The 23,145-nt window shown below is 39.1% G+C and overlaps 1 protein-coding gene across 2 annotated transcripts in view; it reads left to right on the forward strand.

The window, feature by feature from the left end:
- IQGAP1 (IQ motif containing GTPase activating protein 1) overlaps window positions 1-23,145 on the forward strand; it is a 60,533-nt gene that overhangs the window by 15,812 nt on the left and 21,576 nt on the right. For both annotated transcript variants that reach the window (XM_082768721.1, XM_082768720.1), the window contains exons 4-19: window positions 68-145; window positions 1,385-1,461; window positions 3,619-3,686; window positions 4,419-4,532; window positions 4,832-5,010; window positions 5,658-5,748; window positions 6,254-6,417; window positions 11,470-11,554; window positions 12,713-12,876; window positions 13,105-13,265; window positions 13,765-13,889; window positions 17,518-17,681; window positions 21,128-21,218; window positions 21,718-21,885; window positions 22,275-22,417; window positions 22,761-22,931. In XM_082768721.1, the coding sequence (XP_082624847.1) occupies window positions 68-145; window positions 1,385-1,461; window positions 3,619-3,686; window positions 4,419-4,532; window positions 4,832-5,010; window positions 5,658-5,748; window positions 6,254-6,417; window positions 11,470-11,554; window positions 12,713-12,876; window positions 13,105-13,265; window positions 13,765-13,889; window positions 17,518-17,681; window positions 21,128-21,218; window positions 21,718-21,885; window positions 22,275-22,417; window positions 22,761-22,931 (2,043 nt within the window). The remainder of the gene's footprint in view (window positions 1-67; window positions 146-1,384; window positions 1,462-3,618; window positions 3,687-4,418; window positions 4,533-4,831; window positions 5,011-5,657; window positions 5,749-6,253; window positions 6,418-11,469; window positions 11,555-12,712; window positions 12,877-13,104; window positions 13,266-13,764; window positions 13,890-17,517; window positions 17,682-21,127; window positions 21,219-21,717; window positions 21,886-22,274; window positions 22,418-22,760; window positions 22,932-23,145) is intronic.

Below are 23,145 nucleotides of genomic sequence, written 5' to 3' on the forward strand. Positions count from 1 at the left end.
CCATCTGTCTTGTCAGTTGTGATATTTTGTCTGCCCTCCCTCTTGTTTCTGCCTATTTTTATTTCAGGCAACTGGTCTTCATTTCCGGCACACTGATAATGTAATTCAGTGGCTGAATGCCATGGCTGAGATCGGTCTCCCAAAGGTAATTCCTATGTTGTATGTGTTGATAAGTATATAATCCCCAAAAAGCTTTACATTCTGTGGAAGCATTTGCTGTTTAACTAAAATCGTCAGTCTTCTATATAGTTGGTTCTTCATTCTCTAGATTTGCATTTCTATAGAAAGTCCATCCTAAAATATGCTGACATACTTCATTCTGCTGTGAGAGAATGATTAGGAGAAAAATAATTTGTTCTTCTGTACAGTATCCTTCATATCACAAGTCTGGCATACCATCTGCATTCTGTCGAGCAATTTCTGAGCTACAGTTAGATTGTGGTAGTTTTATAGAAACCTACACTGAAAGAAGCAGTGCACCAGAAAACAGTAGATACTCCATTTTTTCAGATTTGCCTATGAAATTTTTAAATTAATTTGAAATATGTTCCTGGTGTAACTTAAATATGAATTATTGGCTATACTAAAGGAAAGAATGGCCTGATACCTCAGAGGAGTTCAATAAACGCTATTGTCTGAACATATATGGAACTGTGGTAGTTCGGCACTGATAACCAAGTTGCATTAATGGATTCTAAGTGTATTATTTGTTTGTTTTCTGTAAAACGTACTCGGTATCACCAAAGCAAGCGTTGCATAACTTAATCTGCTGTGTTTTATTTGGATATATGCTTGCAACTTGGTTATTTTATATTTGGCAAAGTTTTTCAAATAACTTGTTGAGGTTTAGTAGTTGAGCCTTGTTGGGATTTTTGATGATGTTAAAGGAATAAATTTGGGATTCGGAAATATCGAAATACCCCTCAGTAAGTTTGCAGATGACACCAAGTTGGGGAGAAGTGTCGATCTGCTGGAGGATAGGAAAGCCCTGCAGAGGGACCTGGACAAGTATTTTTGTCCAGACAAAATCCTCATTCTCTCTTCTACTGCAAGTATTTTTTCATCGTTTTAGCTTTCACCAAAGTCCCCGTTAACATCTTATGGCCTGGTATCTTGGTAGGCACACGAAGGAAGGATTGTATGCTTTCACGTGTGTAGAACTTGGGCAGGGAGAAGGAAGCCTTGGTTTGGGTGAAAGAAACAAAAGGAAAGATTGACACTTAAAATAGGAGAGATGTTGAGCTAGGGGCAGAGAAGCTCAAAGAATTTTGTTTGGTGGGCTGCTTCATTAATGTACTGCAGAAGACCTGGGCTTATCACAGTTATGACATTGAGGTATATAGAGTGAGTATTGTTCAGACTGCTAACTTTGTTTTATCTTCAGATATTCTACCCAGAAACTACAGATATCTATGATCGCAAGAACATGCCACGCTGTATCTATTGTATTCATGCACTCAGGTAAGGTGTACTAGGCAGAAGTCTAATTGCTTCTGAAATCTGTTTAAAAAGCTGAAAGCTAAGGGGTGGAGAGCTGAGCTGGAGGGTAGATGGGGACAAATTCTTTAGCAGAACTGTTGTACCTGATTGGAGCAAAGATCCACGTAGCCCGTATTTTGTCTCAGACAGTGGCCAATTCAGATGCTGAGGAGAAAAATAACCAATCAAGTATGTTGTGACTACTACCTTCCCAACACAGTTCTCCCCTTCCTCTCTACTCTCTGAGCCAGAGATTAACAATAAAATAAAATATGGGGGCATAAAGGAAAGTTTGAAGCCTTAAAAGCTGTGTAAAAGAACATACTGGTCTATTCAGAGATCAGTCAGTACACTGAACAAAATCTAGTAGGATCACAGCTATGTACCGTAGTATGTGTATCTTGATGTGTATCACAGTAAGTGATCAAGCAGTAACTGTTGCTGAAAGGTCTCTTAAATTTTAAAATCTCACATAGACAGTGTATGATAATTTATATCCTTGAGGAAACTGGTAGGGGCCCCTTTGTTGATACTTCCCAATTTGATGGGATGACACGTTAGGCTTCCCGATTCTGCCTCCTCCCCCTCCCTTCCTGGCACCTGGCAGCCTGGTTTGGATGGCTTTTGGAAGATGTGATTTTTACATAAGAAGGATTCCTTCTGTAGAATATAGTGGGTGATTTAATGCTGGATTGCATACATTTGGATCTTCATCTGTTTGCTCAGTTTCAGTTCTCTAGAACAGCTTGTTCTGCTGTTTGATCTGTTGCCAATGCACAATCCATACAGATAGCTTGCATTTATCTGAATGCTATTTGGATTGTTTTAGATCAAGTTGTTATTTATAGAAATGATGAACTTGATTCAAGATTATATCTAAAATGAGTTATCACTGTAGAATAAGTTACTCAAGAGTTTGTGTAGACCTGTGATGGGGTATGCTGCTGCTATCAAGAGATCCGTTCCTTTTTGTTTAAGTTCTGTTGAAGTTTCTCCCTTGCTAGCAGCTTTGTAGCTACTTTATTCCTAGAGTTGGCTAGCACAAGTTCTTGTTACATGTTTCTTGTTAGAGCCTGGCCATTTTCTATTTTTTTCCTCCTATACAGCAGTCAGAATGGTGGACGATAACCAAGTTTAGTTAGAAAATTAGGCTTGCTGCTGAAGTCTTTCTAGATCATATTTAGGAAAAGAAAAATAATTCAGGGAGGAAATTGAATAGTATTTAAGTTAAAGCTGAAGAATTTATAATCTTTAATAATACCTTTTTACTACTTAATTGGAAAAAAAAAAACAACCTCTTTCATCTGAAATGTTCTATAGCTGGTTTCTCTGCAAAGGCAGACTTCTCAAGATTGTGATTTTTAAATAATTTTGCTTACCATCAAAAGAGAAATAGTTATGCCATGTACATGTAAACTTGGAAAAGGATATTTAAAAAAAAAAAGCTTCTTATTTTTTCAGGCATTGTGTACCACTATTTTCTGGTTAAAGACGTAGAACACTGTGTTGTTCACATTCCATAAGTCATAGGTGTTTCTGCCTAGTGCTTGTGTTTAATAAAAATAATAAAATATTGCTTAGATCTGTAAAGATTGGAGATTTAGATTTTTATGAGTTTAGGTCATGTGAAAAGGTGAAATTGTCTGTCCTTTCTTTGCCATGCAAGTCAGAACTGAGTTTAGCCTGAGGAATGGTTATGTTTTTTTAAATAATTTATTTTTAATGTTCCTGTATAATTAGATATTTTACTAGAGGGTACATGAGCTGTGCTGAGCCAGCCTGACAGGCAAGAAGGATGAACTTGTTTCTCTTTCTCCAGTCCTAGCTATCCTTAGCTGTGTGGATTTATCCCCCCTTAGTAGCAGTTCCGTTTCTTGTCAGGCTCCTTTGTGAGTTGGATCAATACACTGAAATTAAAGAAAAAAGACTGAGTTAATATGTTAATACCATTTTAGTAAGTTAGATCAGCTTAGTGAAGTCACGTGCAGCTGAAAAGGGAGGAAGAAGAGAGTCAGCTCTCATTCTGTTGGTGATGTATTATGCTGGTTTACCTGAATGGTTCCTTAAATCTTTATTTCCTAAAATTGTTAGAACCATGAGGAAAAATTACTAGTTCTGATTGATTATTTTCTTTTGCAGCCTGTACCTGTTCAAACTGGGTCTTGCCCCGCAGATTCAGGACCTATATGGGAAGGTAGACTTTACAGGTAAAAAGAAAAACTGTGCTGATGTTGTGTTGTAGGCATTATATAGATCAGTGAAAGGGTTGTTACTGTGGGAGTCCTAAATGCAAATTAAAATCAATATTAGTGGCTGTGAGAAGTTCCAGTAGTTAAAGCAAAAGATTTGTTTTGAGTGCTTCTAAGACAGGTAGTTAAATAGTCATTAGTTCACTAATCATTACTTTCACAAATAACAGTTGCTTAATATTTCACCGCTGTTGGTGTAGGATGCTTTAGGCTTGCCTTCATCCCATTGGGAGAAGTTTTAATCTTCAAGTTGGTAAGCAGTTCTGAGTTCCCTTAAGAGTTTAAAGTAGAGCTGCTTATGTCCCTATGCCTCATCAAGATTTCAGTTACTTGATTTGTACAGGAGTGTCAAATTGTGTGTTCTGCGTTTTCAAAATTACTGCCTGAGGACACACACTAGATTTAAATGCTTTATTTTCCTGCAAACCAGTTATTGATTATACCTATAAAAGGCTAAACTAACAGCACTGTTTTTGAGTTATGTGGTGTTTTGCAATAGCGTGTCTCAATATCTTCCATTTTCCTTTCATATCCTCCATATCCCCTTTTCTCAGTGCAGTCTCTCTGCAGGAAAAAGGAATGCTCAAGTATCATTTGTGCGTTTTCCTGACTTCCTATCATATGTATTGATATACATAGCTGTTTCCTAGTGCATTTTAGCCTATATAACACTTTTAATGTACATTTTAGAGGAAGAAATCAGTAATATGAGGCTTGAACTGGAGAAGTATGGTATTCAGATGCCTGCCTTCAGCAAAATTGGAGGAATTCTGGCAAATGAGCTCTCTGTGGATGAAGCAGCATGTGAGTCATCTTATGTGATTATTCAAATCAGCATATTAAATAATAAGGGTCAGTTTTAATGCACCTTGTTTTAAGACATTATAGGTCTTTTTGAAGAGAGGGAAGAGGGTTTACATGTGAATTCTTTCTGCTAGAATACACTACTAAGAAGTAAGACATCCTTTTCTGTCAGGAACACAAAAACATGCTGGTTTTGCTTTCCGGTTAACTTGCAGATAATTCTTTTATTTTCAGTCAAGTTCTCAATTTTTAGCAGGGCTGTTGTGTTTGTGGCTCTCAGGCTGTGGCTTGTTTTTCAGTACATGCTGCGGTCATTGCCATTAATGAAGCAATCGACCACCAGGTTCCAGCTGACACACTTATGGCAATGAAGAACCCTAATGCCATGCTGATAAATCTTGATGATCAGCTGGAATCCACTTACCAGGACACTCTCTACAGAGCAAAACAAGACAAGATGGAGAATGCTAAAAACAGGGTAAATCAATTATTTTAATTCATCTATTTGTTTGCATTTCAATTATGTATTGTAGCTTAAGCTGTGAGGGAATTCACAGAATGTGTTACAGTCCTGTATATATAGTGTTAGGTTATTAATATTTATTCCTGATGATATTCTAATATGGCACCCAGTAACCCATCTTCCTATGGTAGAAGACGGCAGTTAGTTGCTTTACACTGTTCAGCTATCTGAATTACGCATTGTATATGTAGACGCAGCATTCATGTCATCCTTTATATGTTGGGAATGCTATCCGTCTATCTTCAAACTGTATTAATACACTTTTATATCAACGAAATGGTGAGCATAACCAATTGACCCTCCCAGTAGGGTTCAAGGTAGCTTATTGCACTATATATCAAATGCCTAGGTATGTCTTCTGCTTTCCGTGTCCTGGAGCTCTGCCGTGTGTTCAGGTAGAGTCCATAAATTGAAATATGGTGTTTCTATGCCACGTGTTTACTTCTAGGGCTTTTAGCATGTGTAGGTCATGGATAGATGACCCATCTCAGCTCTGTATGAACAATTGTGCTCACTGACTTATTTACATGAAGGGATTATGAACGATCTCTGAAGACAAAGGAGATCATAGAAACACTAACTAGTTTTTATTTCATTTTCAGATTGCCTCAGAAAATTCAGAGAGAGAGAGAGATGTGTATGAAGAACTTCTGACTCAAGCTGAGATTCAGGGAAACATCAATAAAGTGAACAGTAGGTATCATGCTAAAGTAATAGTCCTGGTTAAAAGAATACTTTAAAATGATACCTGTGTTCCTCCTCCTTGCTTTCTATAACAAGAAGAAAGCTGCTGTAGTGCTAGCAGAAGTGGAAGGCAGTTCCCTTGCTGTTTTTGTTTGTTTGTTTTTTGCTTCTTTATTTTTTTTTTAAATGTGCTATTGGTACATAGTCGTAAGATGAATTTATTTTGACTTCTGCTGCTCTTCCTTAAGGGGATGGATTACCTGTATTGCTTCTGGAGCCTCACATACCACTCTGCTGCCCCACAATTCATCTTGAGTAATGTGTGTTATTTCCATCCTTCAGCTCGTTGTTAAAATACTGTTTTGCAATTGGTTTGGAAGTCTACCGCTCAGATCACATACCTAACTTGCCACACATCATGTCTAGGAGTATTTCTTTCTGAGCAGTAGATTATATAACCTATGGGACTTTCTCATTTAACGTTTCTTTAAAAATTGTACTTTACTGTCACTAGCACATGCAGCCATATCAAAGATTGGCCTAGCTTTGGAACAAGGAGATGCGTTAGCACTTTATGAAGCTTTGGCAACGCCAGCCCTGGGACTCCGAGGACTGCTACGAGAAAACTGTGACTGGTATTTCAAGCAATTTTTGAGTGATAGACAGCAGAAGAAGGAGGTATGGAGAAGCCTAGATCACTGCTGTTTTTTTTACTTCTTTTTTTGACATACCATTGTCCGTAGTATACTAATTGCTTGCAATGTACCTGTATTACAGTTTAGTGTTGTTTTGAAAAACTTAGCACTAATAGGCAGATCATACAGTAAACATAATTGTTTAGGCAGATCATACAGTAAACATAATTGTTTAATTTTAATTCTGCATATGTAAGGCCAGTGTAACACTTTATATATAGGTATATAAGATTAAAATGCTTTCACAAAACTTGAAAATACTCACTTGTATGTGTATGCACAGAACAGTATAATACAGATGCATCTTTCCTCTTGTTTTACTGTTGTCAGTGATCACATAGTGTGGATATTTGTGTTTTATAAATACCTATCCAGATAAGCATTATTCTACTTTCACTATGGAAAATCCTATCCATAACCAAAAATGATACTAGATTTTCACTTAAAGCCAGCTCCAGTGGATTTTAGGTGCAGGTTGGCTTATTTTATGCTTATTTTATTTATAAAATTCACAAAATAGATTTAAAAAAAAAAAAAGTGTTGTGTCAATTGTTACAGTGTCATCATGTTAATAGGGGAAAATATGCTGCTATATAGATGGTTATTACTACTGCATTTCTTTAGTGAATTACTTTTTGAAAAGCTACAGCCGAGTAGACAAGGTATTGCATGCATTTGGATCCAGGAAAAATGCAGACAAGTCAGTTGTACAGTTACAGCAAACTACATCTTGGGCACTGTGGTGGATACATATGTACTTATAAGTAGAAAATGCTACGATATAACTCAACAGTGGCTGCTGGAAAACACATCAGAGAGAAAGAGACAGCTTTTGCACTGTTGGAGTATTAAAAAGTTTCCAAAAGTTCAGAACACGTAGATAAAGTAAAAGGCTGGAGAAATGTATTTGTTCATAAGACCTTTGAATCACAGTTTGAAGTAGAAGTAGTTAGAGAACTGTTACAGATCTGAATCTGTAGTAGGGCCTGGCAGTTTACACTGAGGTCCTGGATAAATGTCAGGTTTGAACAGACAACATACCAGTTATGTTGAATTCTGGGGAGCATAAGTGCTTTATATTTTTCAAGTGCTAAATAGTCAGGTACTGGAGCTGATATCATTGATAGTACAAGTCTTATATTGTCAGGGCAAGTAGCAAACACTGTGTGTCAGGTATCAAGTAATCATATGTAATTACCTGCTCCAAGCCAAGATCGCAGAACAGATCTTCCTGGAGGCAGTGTTAAGGCACACGCGAGACAAGGAGGTGATCTGAGACAGCCAGCACGGCGTCACCAAGGGCAAATCATGCCTGACTAATCCGGTGGCCCTCTACGATGGAGTGACTGCATCAGTTGACAAGGGAAGACCGACCGATGTCCTCTACCTGGACTTCTGTAAGGCTTTTGACACAGTCCCACACGACATCCTAATCTATAAATTGGAAAGATATGGATTTGAAGGGTGGACCATCCGTCGGATAAGGAATTGGCTCGATGGCCATACCTAGGGAGTAGTGGTCAATGGTTCTATGGCCAGGTGGAGGCTGGTGACGAGCAGTATCCCTCAGGGGTCTGTCTTGGGACTGGTGCTTTTCGAGATCTTCATCAAGGACATGACGATAGGATCAAGTGCACCCTCAACGAGTTTGCAGATGACACCAAGCGGAGTGGTGCAGTTGGTACGACAGAAAGAAGAAATGCCATCCAAAGGGATCTGGCCAGGCTGGAGAAGCGGGCCCGCCACGTGAACCGCGTGAGGTTCAGCATGTCAAGCGCAAGGTGCTGCACCCGGGTCGGGGCAACCCCAGACAGGAGTATGGACTCGGAGAACTGTTTGAGCAGCTCTGCAGGGTTGACCTGGGGGTTCTGGAGGACGGAAGGCTCGATGTGAGCCAGCAGTGTGTGCTTGCAGCCCCGAAGGCCAACTGTGTCCTGGGCTGCATCAAGAAAGGTGTGATCAGCAGGTCGAGGGAGGTGGCTGTCCTCCTCTGCTCTGCCCTCGCGAGGCCCCACCTGGGAGGCCCCACCTGGAATCCTGTGCCCAGGTTTGGGGACCCCAGCACAAGAAAGATGGGGACCTGTTAGAGCGAGTCCAGAGGAGGGCCGCAAAGATGATGAGAGAGCTGCAGCACCTCTCCTGTGAAGAAGGGCTGAGGGAGCTGGGGCTGTTCAGCCTGGAGAAGAGAAGGCTCAGGGGAGACTTCACTGCGGCCTTTCAGTGCTTAAAGGGGTCTTATAAAAAAAAAAAAAAAAAAAAAGATGAAAAAGATGGAGGGGGACTCGTTACTCAGGTACATAACAACAGGATAAGGGGGAACGGTCTTAAACTAAAAGAGGATAGGTTTAGATCAGACATTAGCAGGAAATTCTTTGCTGTAAGGGTAGTGAGGGCACTGGAACAAGTTGCCCAGAGAGGCTGTGGATGCCCCATCCCTGAAAGTGTTCAAGGCCAGGCTGGATGGAGGATGTGTTGGACAGGGTTGACAAGCAAAGGGTGTGTGTAGAGTGATATGGATGAGAGAGACCCTACAGTCAACAAATTGGGGCTGAAGGGGGCTTATTTCTAGTGTCAGAAGTGCCAGAAGAAGAATGTTATATGGGAAGCTCTTACCCTCTTCCTGGGAAGGCATCATGACTGGATGCTTCTCTGAAGTGCCTGTATACCAAAGCATGTAGGATGAGGAACAAAGAGGAGGCATTTAGGGGTCTGTGCAGTTTCAGAGGAGCTGTGATCTTACTGGAGTCTTCAGGAGAGCCTAATAATCTGTTCTTGGAACTGCTTGGAAGAAAAGCACAAACATGGTCCTGAAAGAGAGATCTAGGAGAGCTTACTGATTTTTCAAGGCTCATCTCCTCCAAACTTGATAATGCCTGTCCTGCTGAGCAAAAGAGGCAAGAGGCTCTATTCTGGATGAACAAGGCACCTTCGACAAAATTCAAACAGGAGAAGGAAGCATACAAGAGGATGAGGATGGAAGCATGGTCACGTGACTCAGAAAAAACACGGCGATGCTGTCTGAGCATGAAGGCAGGGTTAAAGGCAAAGCCCGCTGGAGCTGAATCTGAGCAGGAGATGTTGAAGGGCAACAAGAAGTACTTGTACGTTGTGGAAGTACTATGTATTTATCAACAGCAAAAGGAATACTAGGAAAAACTTGAGCAGGTGACAGGGGACACAAAGGTTGTAGTAGTGAATGCTTAAACAGCTTGGACAGGTGAGCTGGTGGACTGTGTTCATGAGTGCTGAGGTGAGCTAACCAGTGTGATTGTGAGGCTGGTCTCAGCAGTCTCTGAAAGTTCATGGAGACTGGGGGTGGTTCCTGAGGAACAGGGAGTGAAAGTCCCTCTTGTAATCAAGAAGGGCAAGAAGGAGAATCTAAGGAATTGCAGGTCTTGTCAGCCTCACATCAGTCTCTGGGAAGGTGATGTAGCAAATAAAACAGTTCATCTTCACGTGTTGTAATGTTGTTTGTCTTTACGTCTTCTCTTTAAATATTTATATACTCTGATACATCAAATATTATTTATATATTGTTTCATTATTTTATAATACATATAACAATTATGTTATGTATGTATTTTTTTCAGGAGCAGGACTGAATGCACTTGCAGTGCAAGGTGTATGGGAGCTGATTTATGCTCCCACTTTGGATGGGGTCTGCACAGAGTTTATTAGGACATACTGTTCTGCTAATTTAATGTGTTCTGTTCCTTGAACCCCCTCAATGTCAATCTGTGATCAGTAGATTAGCCTGTGTATGTAATAATTCTCTTTTATAGAATGTTAAAAGTTTTTTTTTTTTCTACTGGAGAGCAGCTTTTTAGTGTTTAGAAGGATCCCTCGATCTAAAGGGGATACAACAGCAATTCATAGTTACTCTTGAGTTACTTATTTTTATAAATGCCAGTTTTGTTTCGTGAACAGTTAAATGATGTTCCTCAGAATAATTTCTTAAAGTGAATGTCCTGCTTTGGGATGCTCTTTCAACCAGTTAGTAGTCTACTGCTATGCTTTGCTAGTGTTTCTTATTTGGGATTCTGCACGAAAGATGAAACTGAAGTATGTTATGTGTGTAGCTGTTAAGCTCTTCTGTGGGTATAATAGGACTTAGTTCAGCAGCTGCTGCTATTCAGAAGATATGTCGCTTAGCTCTGAAGAAAAAAAAAAAAAATAACTTTGCAAGTGATGTTTCTTGGGAGCTACATTTCAGATAGGAAAAAAATTGGGCTTTTTTGAAGTCCTACCAAGCATTGGGGTGGCAGAAACTCTTCATAGTTTTCCAAAGATAACTCTAGGGATGAAATAGGACCAGGAAGGTTTTTACCAAATGTTTTAGTCATAGCAAAACCAAGATTCAGCTGTTTTCTGAACTGCAAAGTCAGATTGCATGCTCTTCCAGAAAGTAGTTGAAAGCTCTTAATATATAAATATGGTCGTTGGTGCTTCTGGACAAAAATCTTTACCTGTGTGAACTATAATGAAGGGTTATGGCCTGTATAGGTAGTACCCAAGTTATTCTGTCCATCCTGCTCCACAGTCTCATTTTCTGTTTTTATTCATGTGATACCGTATAGTCCAAGAAGCATCACATATAAGCCATAAAATGGATATTGTCTGGTTTTGACATTCATATAGCTCTTTCACTGGTTGGAGGTAAAATGGAACATGAGTTAATGTGTATGTTCATGGCAAGCTACACAAATACTAACTTGCCTGCAGCACACAGTTCATACAGAAAATCTTTTCCCCACAAAGTTGTCTCCTTTGTCTTACATATTTCAAAATATTTGGAAGTGGGGTCTTGCATTTAATAATCGTTGTTTTCATGGGACTGCACTTCTAAAAGGGATCAGGTTGTACACATGTACTCTTTCAGCTTGGAACTGAGAATCTGTTGAGTGTTTTGTCTTCTGAATGCATGCGGCATTCTTTGTAGAAGGGAAAAGCTGCCTTTTTTTTTTTTTCTTTTTGCAGAACTTTTTGAAGTGAATGAGCTGACATTGTTTCACTCTACCAATTTGTTTTTTTTCAGGCTGGCCTTACAGGTCTTCTGCAAAAGGAAGAGTTGCAGTTGGGAGTAGATGCTGCTAACAGGGCAGCACAACAATATCAGCAAAGTAAGGAGCACCAGAAATTATTGCAGCAAAAAGTAGCTGTGGGATGTCATCAGAAGGATGAGAGCATAATATTTGTGTTTATGTGCAGATACATCAGGTTTCTTTCAGACTATTATGAATGTTCTTTAAGTACTTAAAGGCTACTGAAAACAGTAAAAAAATAATCATGACAACCGTCTGTAGTGCCTTTTATCCGGCTATTAAAATACTGCTGGAGAAAACAGCACATTAGTTGAAACACTAAGCAATGTGAAATTTTTGCATCCACCTTAAAGAACAAATTTCCCAGTCAGCTAGTATTAATGTAGTTTTATGGATCTGTGAAGGAAATCTGGATTACTGCGTGAGGTGTGAAAGCTAGGTTATCTATTGACCATTGATGTAAGTCTTACTTGGTTTGAGCTACAGAACTTCAGCTGTTTTTGTATGCCTAGTTGTTTCTAAATACCAAGTAGCAAATGATATACAGATCACAATGGCTGTTTTTTGATCAGTGCTTCTGACATCAGGTAGAGCTCTCTAATGGGGAAGAACGTTCAGTTTTGGCTGTGCAAGAGCAATTAGTTCAATTTGTAATATGTAGAAAAAAGGCTACGAAAGGCATGGGTACGGAGAATTTAGATTACAAGAAAATAATGAATGTCTAATAACTAGGAAGCTACCATCAAAGTATCTTACTGGTTCAGCATAGAGCCTGGCATTTGCTTATCTACTTGTGCTATTTTAAAGTTAGCCAAAGTGCATCTGCTATCGAGTGCTTGTTACTTCTTTGACCTATATAGACACAGGAAGGAAAAGTCCTTATTAATCACCCATGGAAAAAATTGGCAATTATGAGACTTCTTTTCATCGAAAGACTGACTTAGTGAAACAGTCCTCTGAGAATCAGGCAAAAAGGTGGACTGGTTTTAAAAATGAGTCTTGTTTTAAAAATGTGCCTTATTTGAAAGAAGGCATTATATAGTTTAGTTGTTTGCAAGAATGGAAGATTAACTGGGGAAAAGTGAATCACAGAGCTTCACTCATTTCCTGCCACTAAAGGAATTACTTTTTTTTGTGAAAGGGGTCTGATAATTGAGTAGAATAAAAGCGCCGTCATTACTGGAGACTCAACTGCCTGCTTTCCTCATTCCTTTTGCTACCTCTTGGAATTTCTAGGGCTGGCAGCAGTGGCCAAAATTAATTCTGCAATTCGAATGGGTGATGCTGAGAAGACTGTGGCAGAAATGATGAATCCAGAGGCCCAACTACCAGAAGTTTATGTATTTGCTGCAGCTCTTTACCAAAGGGAGCTGTCCACCTTGCAGCAACAGAGTCATGAAGTAAGTAACGTTCTCTCTTACTTCTGGAAATCGATATGCATCGCTAGATCTACCTTGTCTGTTTCATTAAAATGTGCCTGTCTTGAGCATTCATAGAACTGTATTGATACTTTGTCTGTTCTGATATGATGTTTAATCCCTAAATCTTGAGCTATTTAGTACTTCAAGATTCTTCAAGCAATAGTTTGCAAAGAGAAAGTAGAATTAATTTGTCCTCTCTGTATGCAGGGTAACCTCACACATCCAGAATTATCTGTTGCTGTAGAGATGCTGTCTTCTGTGGCCCTGATTAATAGGGCTTTGGATTCAGGGGATGTGAATACTGTGTGGAAACAACTGAGCAGTCCTGTCACAGGGCTCACAAACATTGAGGATGAGAACTCTCAAAGGTGGATATTTCCAAGAATCTTGTCTGTCCTTGATGTTGCTTATATTTTGTGGTATTTTTTTCTTCTTACACTTCAGGCTCTTTCATTACTTACTACAGTATTGGTTTCTTCTCTGTTGGCACTTGTATCTTCTCTTTGAAATTACCATTTCTTACTAGTCTTGTTTCTGTGCTCTCTTGAAGCTTTCTCATGCTTTCAAGTTAAAGCCACATTCTGATACTACTGGGTTGTCACTGACACTAGGCTAGCTCACCCACAGTGTTTTTTTTTGCCCTGGACCCTCATTTAGTGTTTTAGTGCTTTTTGCAATTATTTCACACTTGGGCTGGACATCTTTCACACAGGCTTTCCTCTTTATCCTCCCCCTTTTTCATGTTTGCTCCAGTTTCAACCCTCGTGTTCTCTGTCCATTTTGTGTTCAGTTCTGTCATGCTGTCTTGTGTGTTCCCTGGCTAGCTTTTCATGACACTTGACAGTTCTGTTTTTTGTTCTTTGATAGATACATCGATGATTTGTTAAAGCTGAAATCTCAAACACGTGCAGAGGGAAATGAATTTATTACGTGGAATGATATCCAGTCGTGTGTGGATCGTGTGAATTTAGCAGTGCACGAAGAACATGAACGTAAGTTTACCTTGATTCATACTAGGCTGATCCTAGATCATAAGGTGCCCCACAAGTAGGGGCATGCCAATACAGAAAGTTGTTGATTGGCTTATGGTTGAGCAATACATTTGATATCTAGGAAGATATGAGCCAGATTTTGTGGTCTGTGATAAAGGGGTCTTGACAGCAGAACTGTTGATGGAGAGATTGGGCATCCAGGAGTTTTTCTGGTATTGAAAACCGTTGTCTCCAAACACCATGTTAATCTTTCCAATCCAAATTTTTACCCTTTCATTAGGAAAATATGTGATCTGCCCTCAGTATCTAGGATTAGTCCAGAATCTCTATTCAAATGTTTTGGCTTAAAAAGCCAGTTTTGCCATTGAAATTATAAGTTCCAGATGTTGCGACCCAAATCTCAAGTTAGAATTGAAATGGAGTGTGCTGATCTTTTAAGAGCTTTTTGTTTACATCTAGTTCTGTAAGGAAATTAGAAGCTTTCATTTTGTGTTAAGGCTGTGTATGACCAATAGATGTTACAGCCAGGAACTGTAAAACCTGAAATGACTGATAAATGACTTTCTGACTTGTTTAAAAAAAAAAAAAAAAAGTTTCCTTTTAATATGAACTAATTGTATGGAATCCATAGAACTTCTAAATATTTGCATCAAGTATGAGTACCAGATTTCTTAAATACTCATAAAGTAAATTTCTGTTACAAATTGAGAAATGTAAATGGGTGTTAACCGAACTTGTATTTCTTGTATAACTTATGCATTTTCCTCGTTTCTATTTTTAAATGGTCCTTATGGTAATAAGTGTCTTTTAGCAGTGATAAAAGACTGGGACTGAGTGTAACAAAAATTTCAGGTGAACAGAGAATTGGGGTAATTAATTCTCCTTTCTCCAAGAAAGTATTAGTTGATTTATAATCTGGAGTGAAGATACTTAAGCTTTTGAAAATAGCACAATTAAGCAGACTTATTCTTAGGTAACTCCTTGTGAGGTTCACTACCAGCAGCTATCTTAATTTTCTATTAATTGCTTTCAGTTTCATTAAGGGACTGTGATTTTTTTGTTATGACTAGTACTGAAAACCTTGCAAGTAGTAAAACATTTATGTTCAAGCCATCTTTGTAATATTTAGTTTAAAGCCTTCTTTATGTGTTGAGGGGAGAGGTTTGTCACAAGCACTGAGGTGAAAATTAAGTTCATCACTGCACGCTGAGACAAACAGTTACCCTGTTTGTTACACACTGTCTGTTGTGTAGTTGATGAGCTGTCTCACCTCAAAAGACTATAATCTAGAGAGGGTTAAAATTTAATTTCAGAGCCTGCTATCTTGATTAACTTACATCCTGGATCTCCAAATAGACACTGTGTTTCCTGTTTAGGTCAAAAGAGTAGTAACGTGGAAACTAGACAAACAGGGACCCACACAAGTGTATGCACACACCAAAATGTTAATTTCACGGTCTTCTAGGTCATGTAGTCCAACAACCTTCTTATAACAATCCTATACCCTGTAAAACAACAACAAAAATTAAAAAAGTGCAAAAAATACAGTAATGGGAAAAGATGTTTTCATGCGGAGTTTCTCAGTTCTTTCATCTGTTTGTGTTTCATATGTGCTCTTATGCAAGGATACTTTTGTCTCATGTCTGTGAAGAAGTTAGTCTGAGAAAGTCCTCAAGCCATACAACCTTGTATTTTTCCCTTCCACTTATCCTGATGTGGATAGTGGAAGGTTTCAAATTCAAAAATGTTTTATAGTGAGGGGGTAAAACATATTATTGTTCCATGGAGTAGTCTTGTCATGCCCGTATTAGCTAACTAATCAAAGATAATTACTGCTTATCTTCTGTGCCCTCTTGTAGGTCAAAGAGTTACCGTATCTGCTTTTCTTCTGTCCTCTTGTGATCAAGTAGTCTCAATATTCTTGCGTGTGTGTGATCTTTTTAAAGAAAGGGTTCCCCCACATCCTTCCGAGCACCTGTAGGGAGAGAAGTATCTTTAAAGATGAATATGTACCTGAAGTATATGTACACGTTGTAGACGGGCGTAAAGAGTCTGTACCAATCTGCCTGGGTCAACCAGAAGGATGTCAATTTAAGAACAGAAAGAATCCTAATGGTAGTTTTGGTCCACTACAAGCTAGAGCTCTGTCAGTAATACAGAAAAAGAAGACTTAGTAAATACTAGGTAGTTCTGTTTGGGTAAAAGCAGATGATAGTCATATTGTGATGATAACAAAGTATCTTTCATTTTGGCGTTAACTAAAACATTTGATAACCTGATCATTATTGCTGGACATCTTAAAAGTAGTAAGTTCAGAAAGTTTGTGTTCTGCATTTCTAAAAGATCTCTTCCCCCAACTAAATCTATGCCAATCTGGAAACTGAAATTAGAGAAGGTAAAGCGAGGAACAAGTCTGAGCAAGTCTGGTAGATAATTATAACGTAATTATAATAATTTATTAACTGTTTGAATCAGCTTACTGAGAATTCTGCATAATGCAGAATCCATCACAATTTTACTGAAGATTGCAATCAAATTATTCCCTAGACATGTCCAAAGAGACAGCGAATGTGAATGCTAGTCAGACTAGGTAGACTCTTGGTTTTGACCCTTAAAGGTCTCAGTGGGTATCCAGTAATGATTTTGACTCTGTGTTTATTATCTGTTTTTGTGCCTATTGCCATGGGGACTACGTTCTAGGTAAAAAGTCATCTGAAACATGGTTAGATCTGATGATAAAGACCATGTATTTTGAAGTTCTGGGATATGTGTCTTTGTGTCATTCTTGAAATCTTTTTTGTAAAGAACAGCTCTGTGGCTTGAAGGAGATACAAGTTGAAATGGTGCTTTTTGACAGAAACTATACCATCATTTTACTATACCATCATTTTAGTGACCCTGGTTCTTGTAGTGTCCTCAGTGTGTATTTTTCCTTAATTTCTGCTCCATCCAAATAGCAGCTCTTACCCTGAAATAGTCCCTTTTTCACATAAAGTTTTGTTTAATGATTCTGTTTCTGCATTGCAGAAGAAAAAGGTTTGATCTTTGGATACATTAACCAAATTTGGAAATTCCCACTCCGAGCTCTTCACTTTCTTCTAAAAGATCTTTGTTCTCCATTAATCAAACTGTGCCTTGAATTGACACTGCTTTGAGCAGGGAATTAAATCTGTAGATGTCCATTCCAACCTAAGTTATTTTGTGACTTACAGGAGATGGTTGTTGTAGAAATTGCATGTATGACATAGGCTTTGTTCTCATTTAGCTAACTATAAGATATTTGTGTATGTCTATTTTTATTTAGCTGAAACGTAAACTTAACTTGAGAGCACCCACGTCTCTGATAATACGGTTAATATATGTTTAATAAAAATGATTTCTAAAATACAAAGTTACTGTATTTTTAAATGGTCTTCTGTGCAAATCTTTAGCTTCATGTTAAGATTCCTTTCTAAAGAAGCAAAGTAGTCTTGCTTTCTTTACCAGTAAAAATATCTTCTTTTAAAGATGTTGCGATTCTCAGCTGGTATCTGGTTTAGCACAATAGCCCTTTTCTTCTGAAGCACAGCTTATGATTATTGCAAAGAAAAGGATCTTTTTATTTCTCCCCCTACCCCTTTCTCACTAGGGATTTTGGCAATTGGTCTTATCAATGAGGCTCTGGATGAAGGGGACACCAAAAAGACTCTACAAGCCTTACAGATTCCTGCGGCAAAATTGGAAGGTGTAGCCCCAAAGGTAGCTCAGCATTATCAGGACACCCTACTTCGGGCCAAGAGAGAGAAAGCACAGGTAAGTGCAATTAAATACGTGTCTGAAAAAGCTTTTGCATCTATGTAGTGTGTGTATGGTGGGTATTCCTTGTCCTGAAAGCCAGGAAACAAAAATGGAAATGGAGAGATGGGCACTCTGCATGCTATCAGCTGATCTTACCCAGTCAGCTTGGATATTTCTGTATTAGAGAAAGAGATATACAGCCATAAGACACGAATCTTCACAATTTACAGAGGTAGGTGTAAAGCTATTAACTGCTCAGCTAATCCCAGGTCCAGAATGAGATACGTATCTCATTTTTGGAGATACAGTGCTTCATCTTCCTTTGTTTCGTTTTGTGAGGAGACCATCTTTATTCTATTAGGTCTGAACTTTTGATTGTAAGTCTCGTGCAAGCTTTTATATTTTTAGTATTCTTGGTTAAATGTGGGTGTAGGCATATTACATAAGGCAAAAAAAAATCTGAAAGAAAAAAATAAGTTAGGTGATGAATTGGGGAGGGGGGGGGAAGCAAAATACATGCTACTAGCAAAATGTATTTTGATGCCTGTCATTCACTTGGTGACACTTCAGTTGCTAAGCATCCTCAATGCTAAGGATTTTTTGAGCGCTAGTTTTTCTTACTCGCGAAGGACTTCTGCCTACTTGTATGGAGTTGCCACTTGGAGTAACTGAGTAATGTCCAAGTAAAAATGCAGAGAGAAAGGGTGATCTGATCTTAATAGTTTAGGAAAGAACATGAGACTGTGTGTGTATACATGCTACTGATTTTTGAGTAGTATGGATGGGATGCTGATTTTCCCCCCACTCCCCATACTTACAAAGAAGTAGCATACTGGCTTGCTTCCAGTGGCCTAAGAGTGTTTAATTTTGTTTGCCGTGCAGCTCATTGCTCTAATTTCAATGCAGTATTTAGCACAGTAGAGACTAAGATCATATTGTGGTGAACATTGTGGTGTTTTTTTTTTTTTTTTTTTTTTGACTAGGTGTAAACATACATGATGACAATAGCTGGAAACTACACATTGGTGATAAAAATCATTAGCAGCTTCCTCAAGGGCCCTGAAAGGGTTAATGTTCTTCAGGAACACATTTTGTGCTGAAGCATTTCCTTCTGCTGAGTCAGAATGAAATAACAAACTCTTTTTATTGTGCACTTAAGCTTCTGCCAGGCTAGGCTGGTAACTTCAGTTGGCGTGAAATTACCTTATTTAGGCATATGTTCATTTTAGAGCTCCTCCCAGCAGCATGGCAGTAATTTCAGAAATTGAGATCATATTACAACGTAACATTGTGGGGAGAATTAATCACTATCACTGTCCTAAGTCAACTCTTACTAACTGATGAATTCTGAACCTTGAGGCTGAGAGGGATGATAGCTCACCACAAGACATTCTTCAGTTGCTTTTGTGTTAGGGGCACATTGTATGATGCATATTTATCATGTGATGAGTAGAGAGAGAAAGCATCACTCCTCTGTATTATGCTGTGCATGCCCTCTGGAAGTCTGTGGTAGGAAATGCATAGAAAAGCACTGGATGGTTCTGATAGTCTTTGGGTTGGTGACTCTGCAAGTAGAGATTACAGGTACAGAAATTGGTTCTTTGATCATCCCCCACTCCCTGGGTAGGAATTTCTCTGTTGTTGAAGCTGTCATGGGACTGTCTGAGCTTTCAGGTAAAATTTGCCTGAGAAAGAGACGTTCTGTAGAAGGAAGTGACATTATATACGTTGGTTTCAAACCAAAACAGTGAGGAAAAAATGTGGAGGGTACGTAAGGAAATGTTCATTTTCAGTCTGGCCCTAAAACTCTTGAACAGTGTAAGTAGTGGCTCTTTTGTGCGACATTGATGATTATTCTATATCAGAAGTAAATGTTTGCTGTGTTCCATTTATACAACAGTTGTTAGAGTGATAGCAGTTTCTTCTTAAGATTTCTTTCATGGTTACCTACATGAAGCACCAGTGGGTGGGAGAAACTATGCTTGGAAGTTGCTGGATCATTGTTCATTATATATATTTTGGTACTTGGTAGACACTTATCTTTTCCTTCTAAGGTTTCTGCATGTAATAGTTGATTGGATTTCTTCAAATCACAGCCAAAATAAAGGATATTGTGTGATCAATACTCCATAATGAGCAAGCTTTTTAAAACAAAGACTCAAAACGTGCTCTTACTACTGTGCATTCACACCTAGCTGCAATATGTACAATGCTTTTTGGCTTACTCCTGCACGCATGCAAACTTCTATGGACAGGGCCAAGAATAGCCTGATGTACCATTAGTTACCTGAGACTTTCTAGCAGCTATGCATATGTGTGCATTGGCACCTTCATTTTTTTTTTTCCCCCTCAAAGAATACTTTGCAGATTTCGTTTGTAGAAGGACTAACCTGTGTTAGTCCATGCTGAGGTCCACCCAGCTAGAAGACAGCTTTGCAGAAAAGGACCTAGGAGTCCTGGTGGACATCAAGTTGAACGTGAATCAGCAGCGCACCCTTGCTTCTAAGAAGGCTAAGAGTATTCCTGGCTGTATGAGGCAAAGTATTACCAGCAGGTCAAGAGAGGTGATCCTTCTTCCCTACTCATCATTGGTGAGGCTGCCCCTGAAGTACTGTTTCCAATTCTGGGTCTCCCAGTACAGGAGAGACATGGACATACTGGAGGGAGACCAACATAAGGCCAACAAGATGCGTAAGGATATTGAGCACTTCTCAAGAGAGTGCTGGAACTTTATAAAGATGAGAAGGTTCAGAGGGGGAATCTCATCAGTGTATATAAATACCCAAAGGGAGATGGAGCCAGGCTCTTTTCAGTGGCACCTGTTGCCAAGAGACAGTGGGCACAAACTGAAACACAAGAGGTTTCATCTAAACATCAGGAATTACTTCCTTACAGTGTACAGGTGACTGAGCTTCTGACAGAGGTTGCCCAGAGAGGTGGTAGAACCTTCTTCCGTAAAGATCTTCAGAAGTTGTCTGGACATGGTCTTGGGCAACCTGCTTGAGCATGGGGACTGGAACAGATAACCTCCAGAAGTTCCTTCCGGTCTAAACCATTCTGTTATTTTTGTGTTCCTTGGAAAGGCACATCCTCTCAGCAAATATTTCTTTAGGATTAACAAGTACAGATTCCTCTGTCTTGAGTTCCCTTACCTGACCTCTGCTTATCAGAGCAACTACCATTGACAAAATTTTGGGGTGCTTCTGTTTCCTGGTAATCAATTTTGAATAGGAGGAGGTATTGAGTCTGGTAATGCTGTAGCCTAGTTGTCTCTGCTAGTCACAAATGCACATGATGTCTGTGCTAAAGTTGGTTAGAAAGATACTTAAGTGCTTCTTATTCCCTAAGAGACTGAAAACTACTGTATTGGCTATTGCTCAGTACAGAATATTTCACTTTGCAAAACCAGTGATACTTTTCTCCTCATGCTGTGAACTCTTTCCTCGTCACATTCTCTTCAGGACACTCAGGATGAAACAGCTGTACTTTGGCTAGATGAAATTCAGGATGGGATTCATAGGGCCAACAAGGACACAGAGGAGTCCCAGAGATGTAAGTATCTTTTTGCTCTTTAGCGCAGCTGGCAGGTGGACTGGTCCACCTATCATTACGTCCCACTAGAGATGGTACTAGTCGTAGCAAAGGCCCCTTTTGGGTCAGTTAGGTGTTGTGATTGAGCTCTGTCAGAGGAAGCTGTCTTAACTAAAACTGTTGTCAGGGTAGAGCTCAGCGGAAGGATGGAACACTGTGTTGAAGAGAAATACTGTTAATAAGTCAGCACCATACTTGTGCAAAAATCCTGGGCTGTCAGGCACTGTACCATGTATAGCTGGATACTCCATACTAAAAAGACCTCTATACTACAAGTTGCCTTGTAGATTTTTAATCTATAATTTGTATGTGTATATATGTATATGTACAATTGAGTATTTGTGTACACACACACAGTTTCTGCGTGCATCTGTTGCCTTGCTCTGTTCTGTTGTTTTGTCTTTGCTGAGTCACTAAGCCCCTGAATGCCAAGGTAACTTGCTTCCTTGTATTGTCAAAGTTTCCTTAGGAATTCTGGCCATTAATGAAGCAGTAGACCGTGGAGATGTTGGCCATACCCTGAGTACCTTGCGTTCACCAGATGTTGGGCTATATGGAGTCACTCCAGAATGTGCTGAAACGTACCAGCGAGAGCTGGCAGAAGTCAAGAGCGGAAAAACGGCAACAGGTGAATCACAAGTAGCTAATTGTTAGCACAATAAATCCAAAATCATTGCATGCAGAATGGAAACAAGATGGAAAAAAAACCTGTAGGGAGAAGTCTTGTCTTATGGGTGTCTTGTTGCTGGAGTCTTGTGTTATAGGAAACTGAGTCTAGCTGGTAAACTAAATTTAAAAAAAAAAAAGAAAAAAAAAAGTAAACAGTGAAATATCCTCTACTTGTAGAATGCATTGTGCTTAGGTAGTTCTTGTATTAGTTCCTTAGGGTCGCAGACATTCCTTCTCTTGCTTGGAGGAAGAAACAACTGTACGTGTTTATTTCCTTATTGTAATATTTGTGTATGGGAAAGATAAGACATGTCTGGTTTTGATACTTACACTAGTTTCTGCTTTTAGGGGGCAATGGCAGTGAATGGGTGAAACTCTGGGTGAGAGGAGGCTATAATTATTATCATAACCTGCGTACCAAAGAGGGAGGATGGGATGAACCAGATGGATTTGTGCAAAATGACACACAACTGTCACGGGAGGAGATACAGGTAGGGTAGAAAACATGCGCTATTTTTCTGAAAAGTTGAAGTTCCCACTGTTCCAGTCCTTAATGCAACTCTTAAGAGGTAGTTTCAATGCAGTAGTAATGTTAACAAGCTTTGTAACTCATTTAGTTCACTGTGCACCACCAGCCTTTGCGTGTAAAAACTCCTTGTCCTTTTTCAGAAAATTTGTCCTGTTGGTAAAGGGGTACAGGACTGTGGTATTGCTGTTTATTGAAAGGCAACTTGGAAGTTTCTCTTGAGCGAAGTACAGAAAGCTACTGTAACATCCTATTTCTCGTATCACCATTCTTTCTTTCTGGCTCTTCCTACTATAACACTAAACCAGAGCACCATATCTGGTGTCACTGCGGCATACAACCGAGAGCAGTTGTGGCTGGCCAACGAGAACCTGATTACAAAACTTCAGGCTTGCTGTCGAGGATATCTTGTTCGCCAGGAATTCAATTCCAGAATGAATTTTTTGAAGAAACAAGTCCCAGCAATCACTTGTATCCAGGTAAGGATTTCCTTTAATTCTGCTTCAAACTAGTACTCATCAGTTGCTCTCTATATACACACTTATTGACTGTTTCTGTTCACTCAAACAGTTGTAACTCAAAATTATCTCAACCTCATTTTGCAAATTATCTAAAGGCATTTCCTCCCAAAGAGTCTTCGTATAGTTTGCTTTTCTATTTTACATATGAGCGATAAAGTCTCCTCAGGCAGAG

Source organism: Aythya marila, assembly GCF_965140915.1.
Source record: "Aythya marila genome assembly, chromosome: 11".
NCBI lineage: Eukaryota > Metazoa > Chordata > Aves > Anseriformes > Anatidae > Aythya > Aythya marila.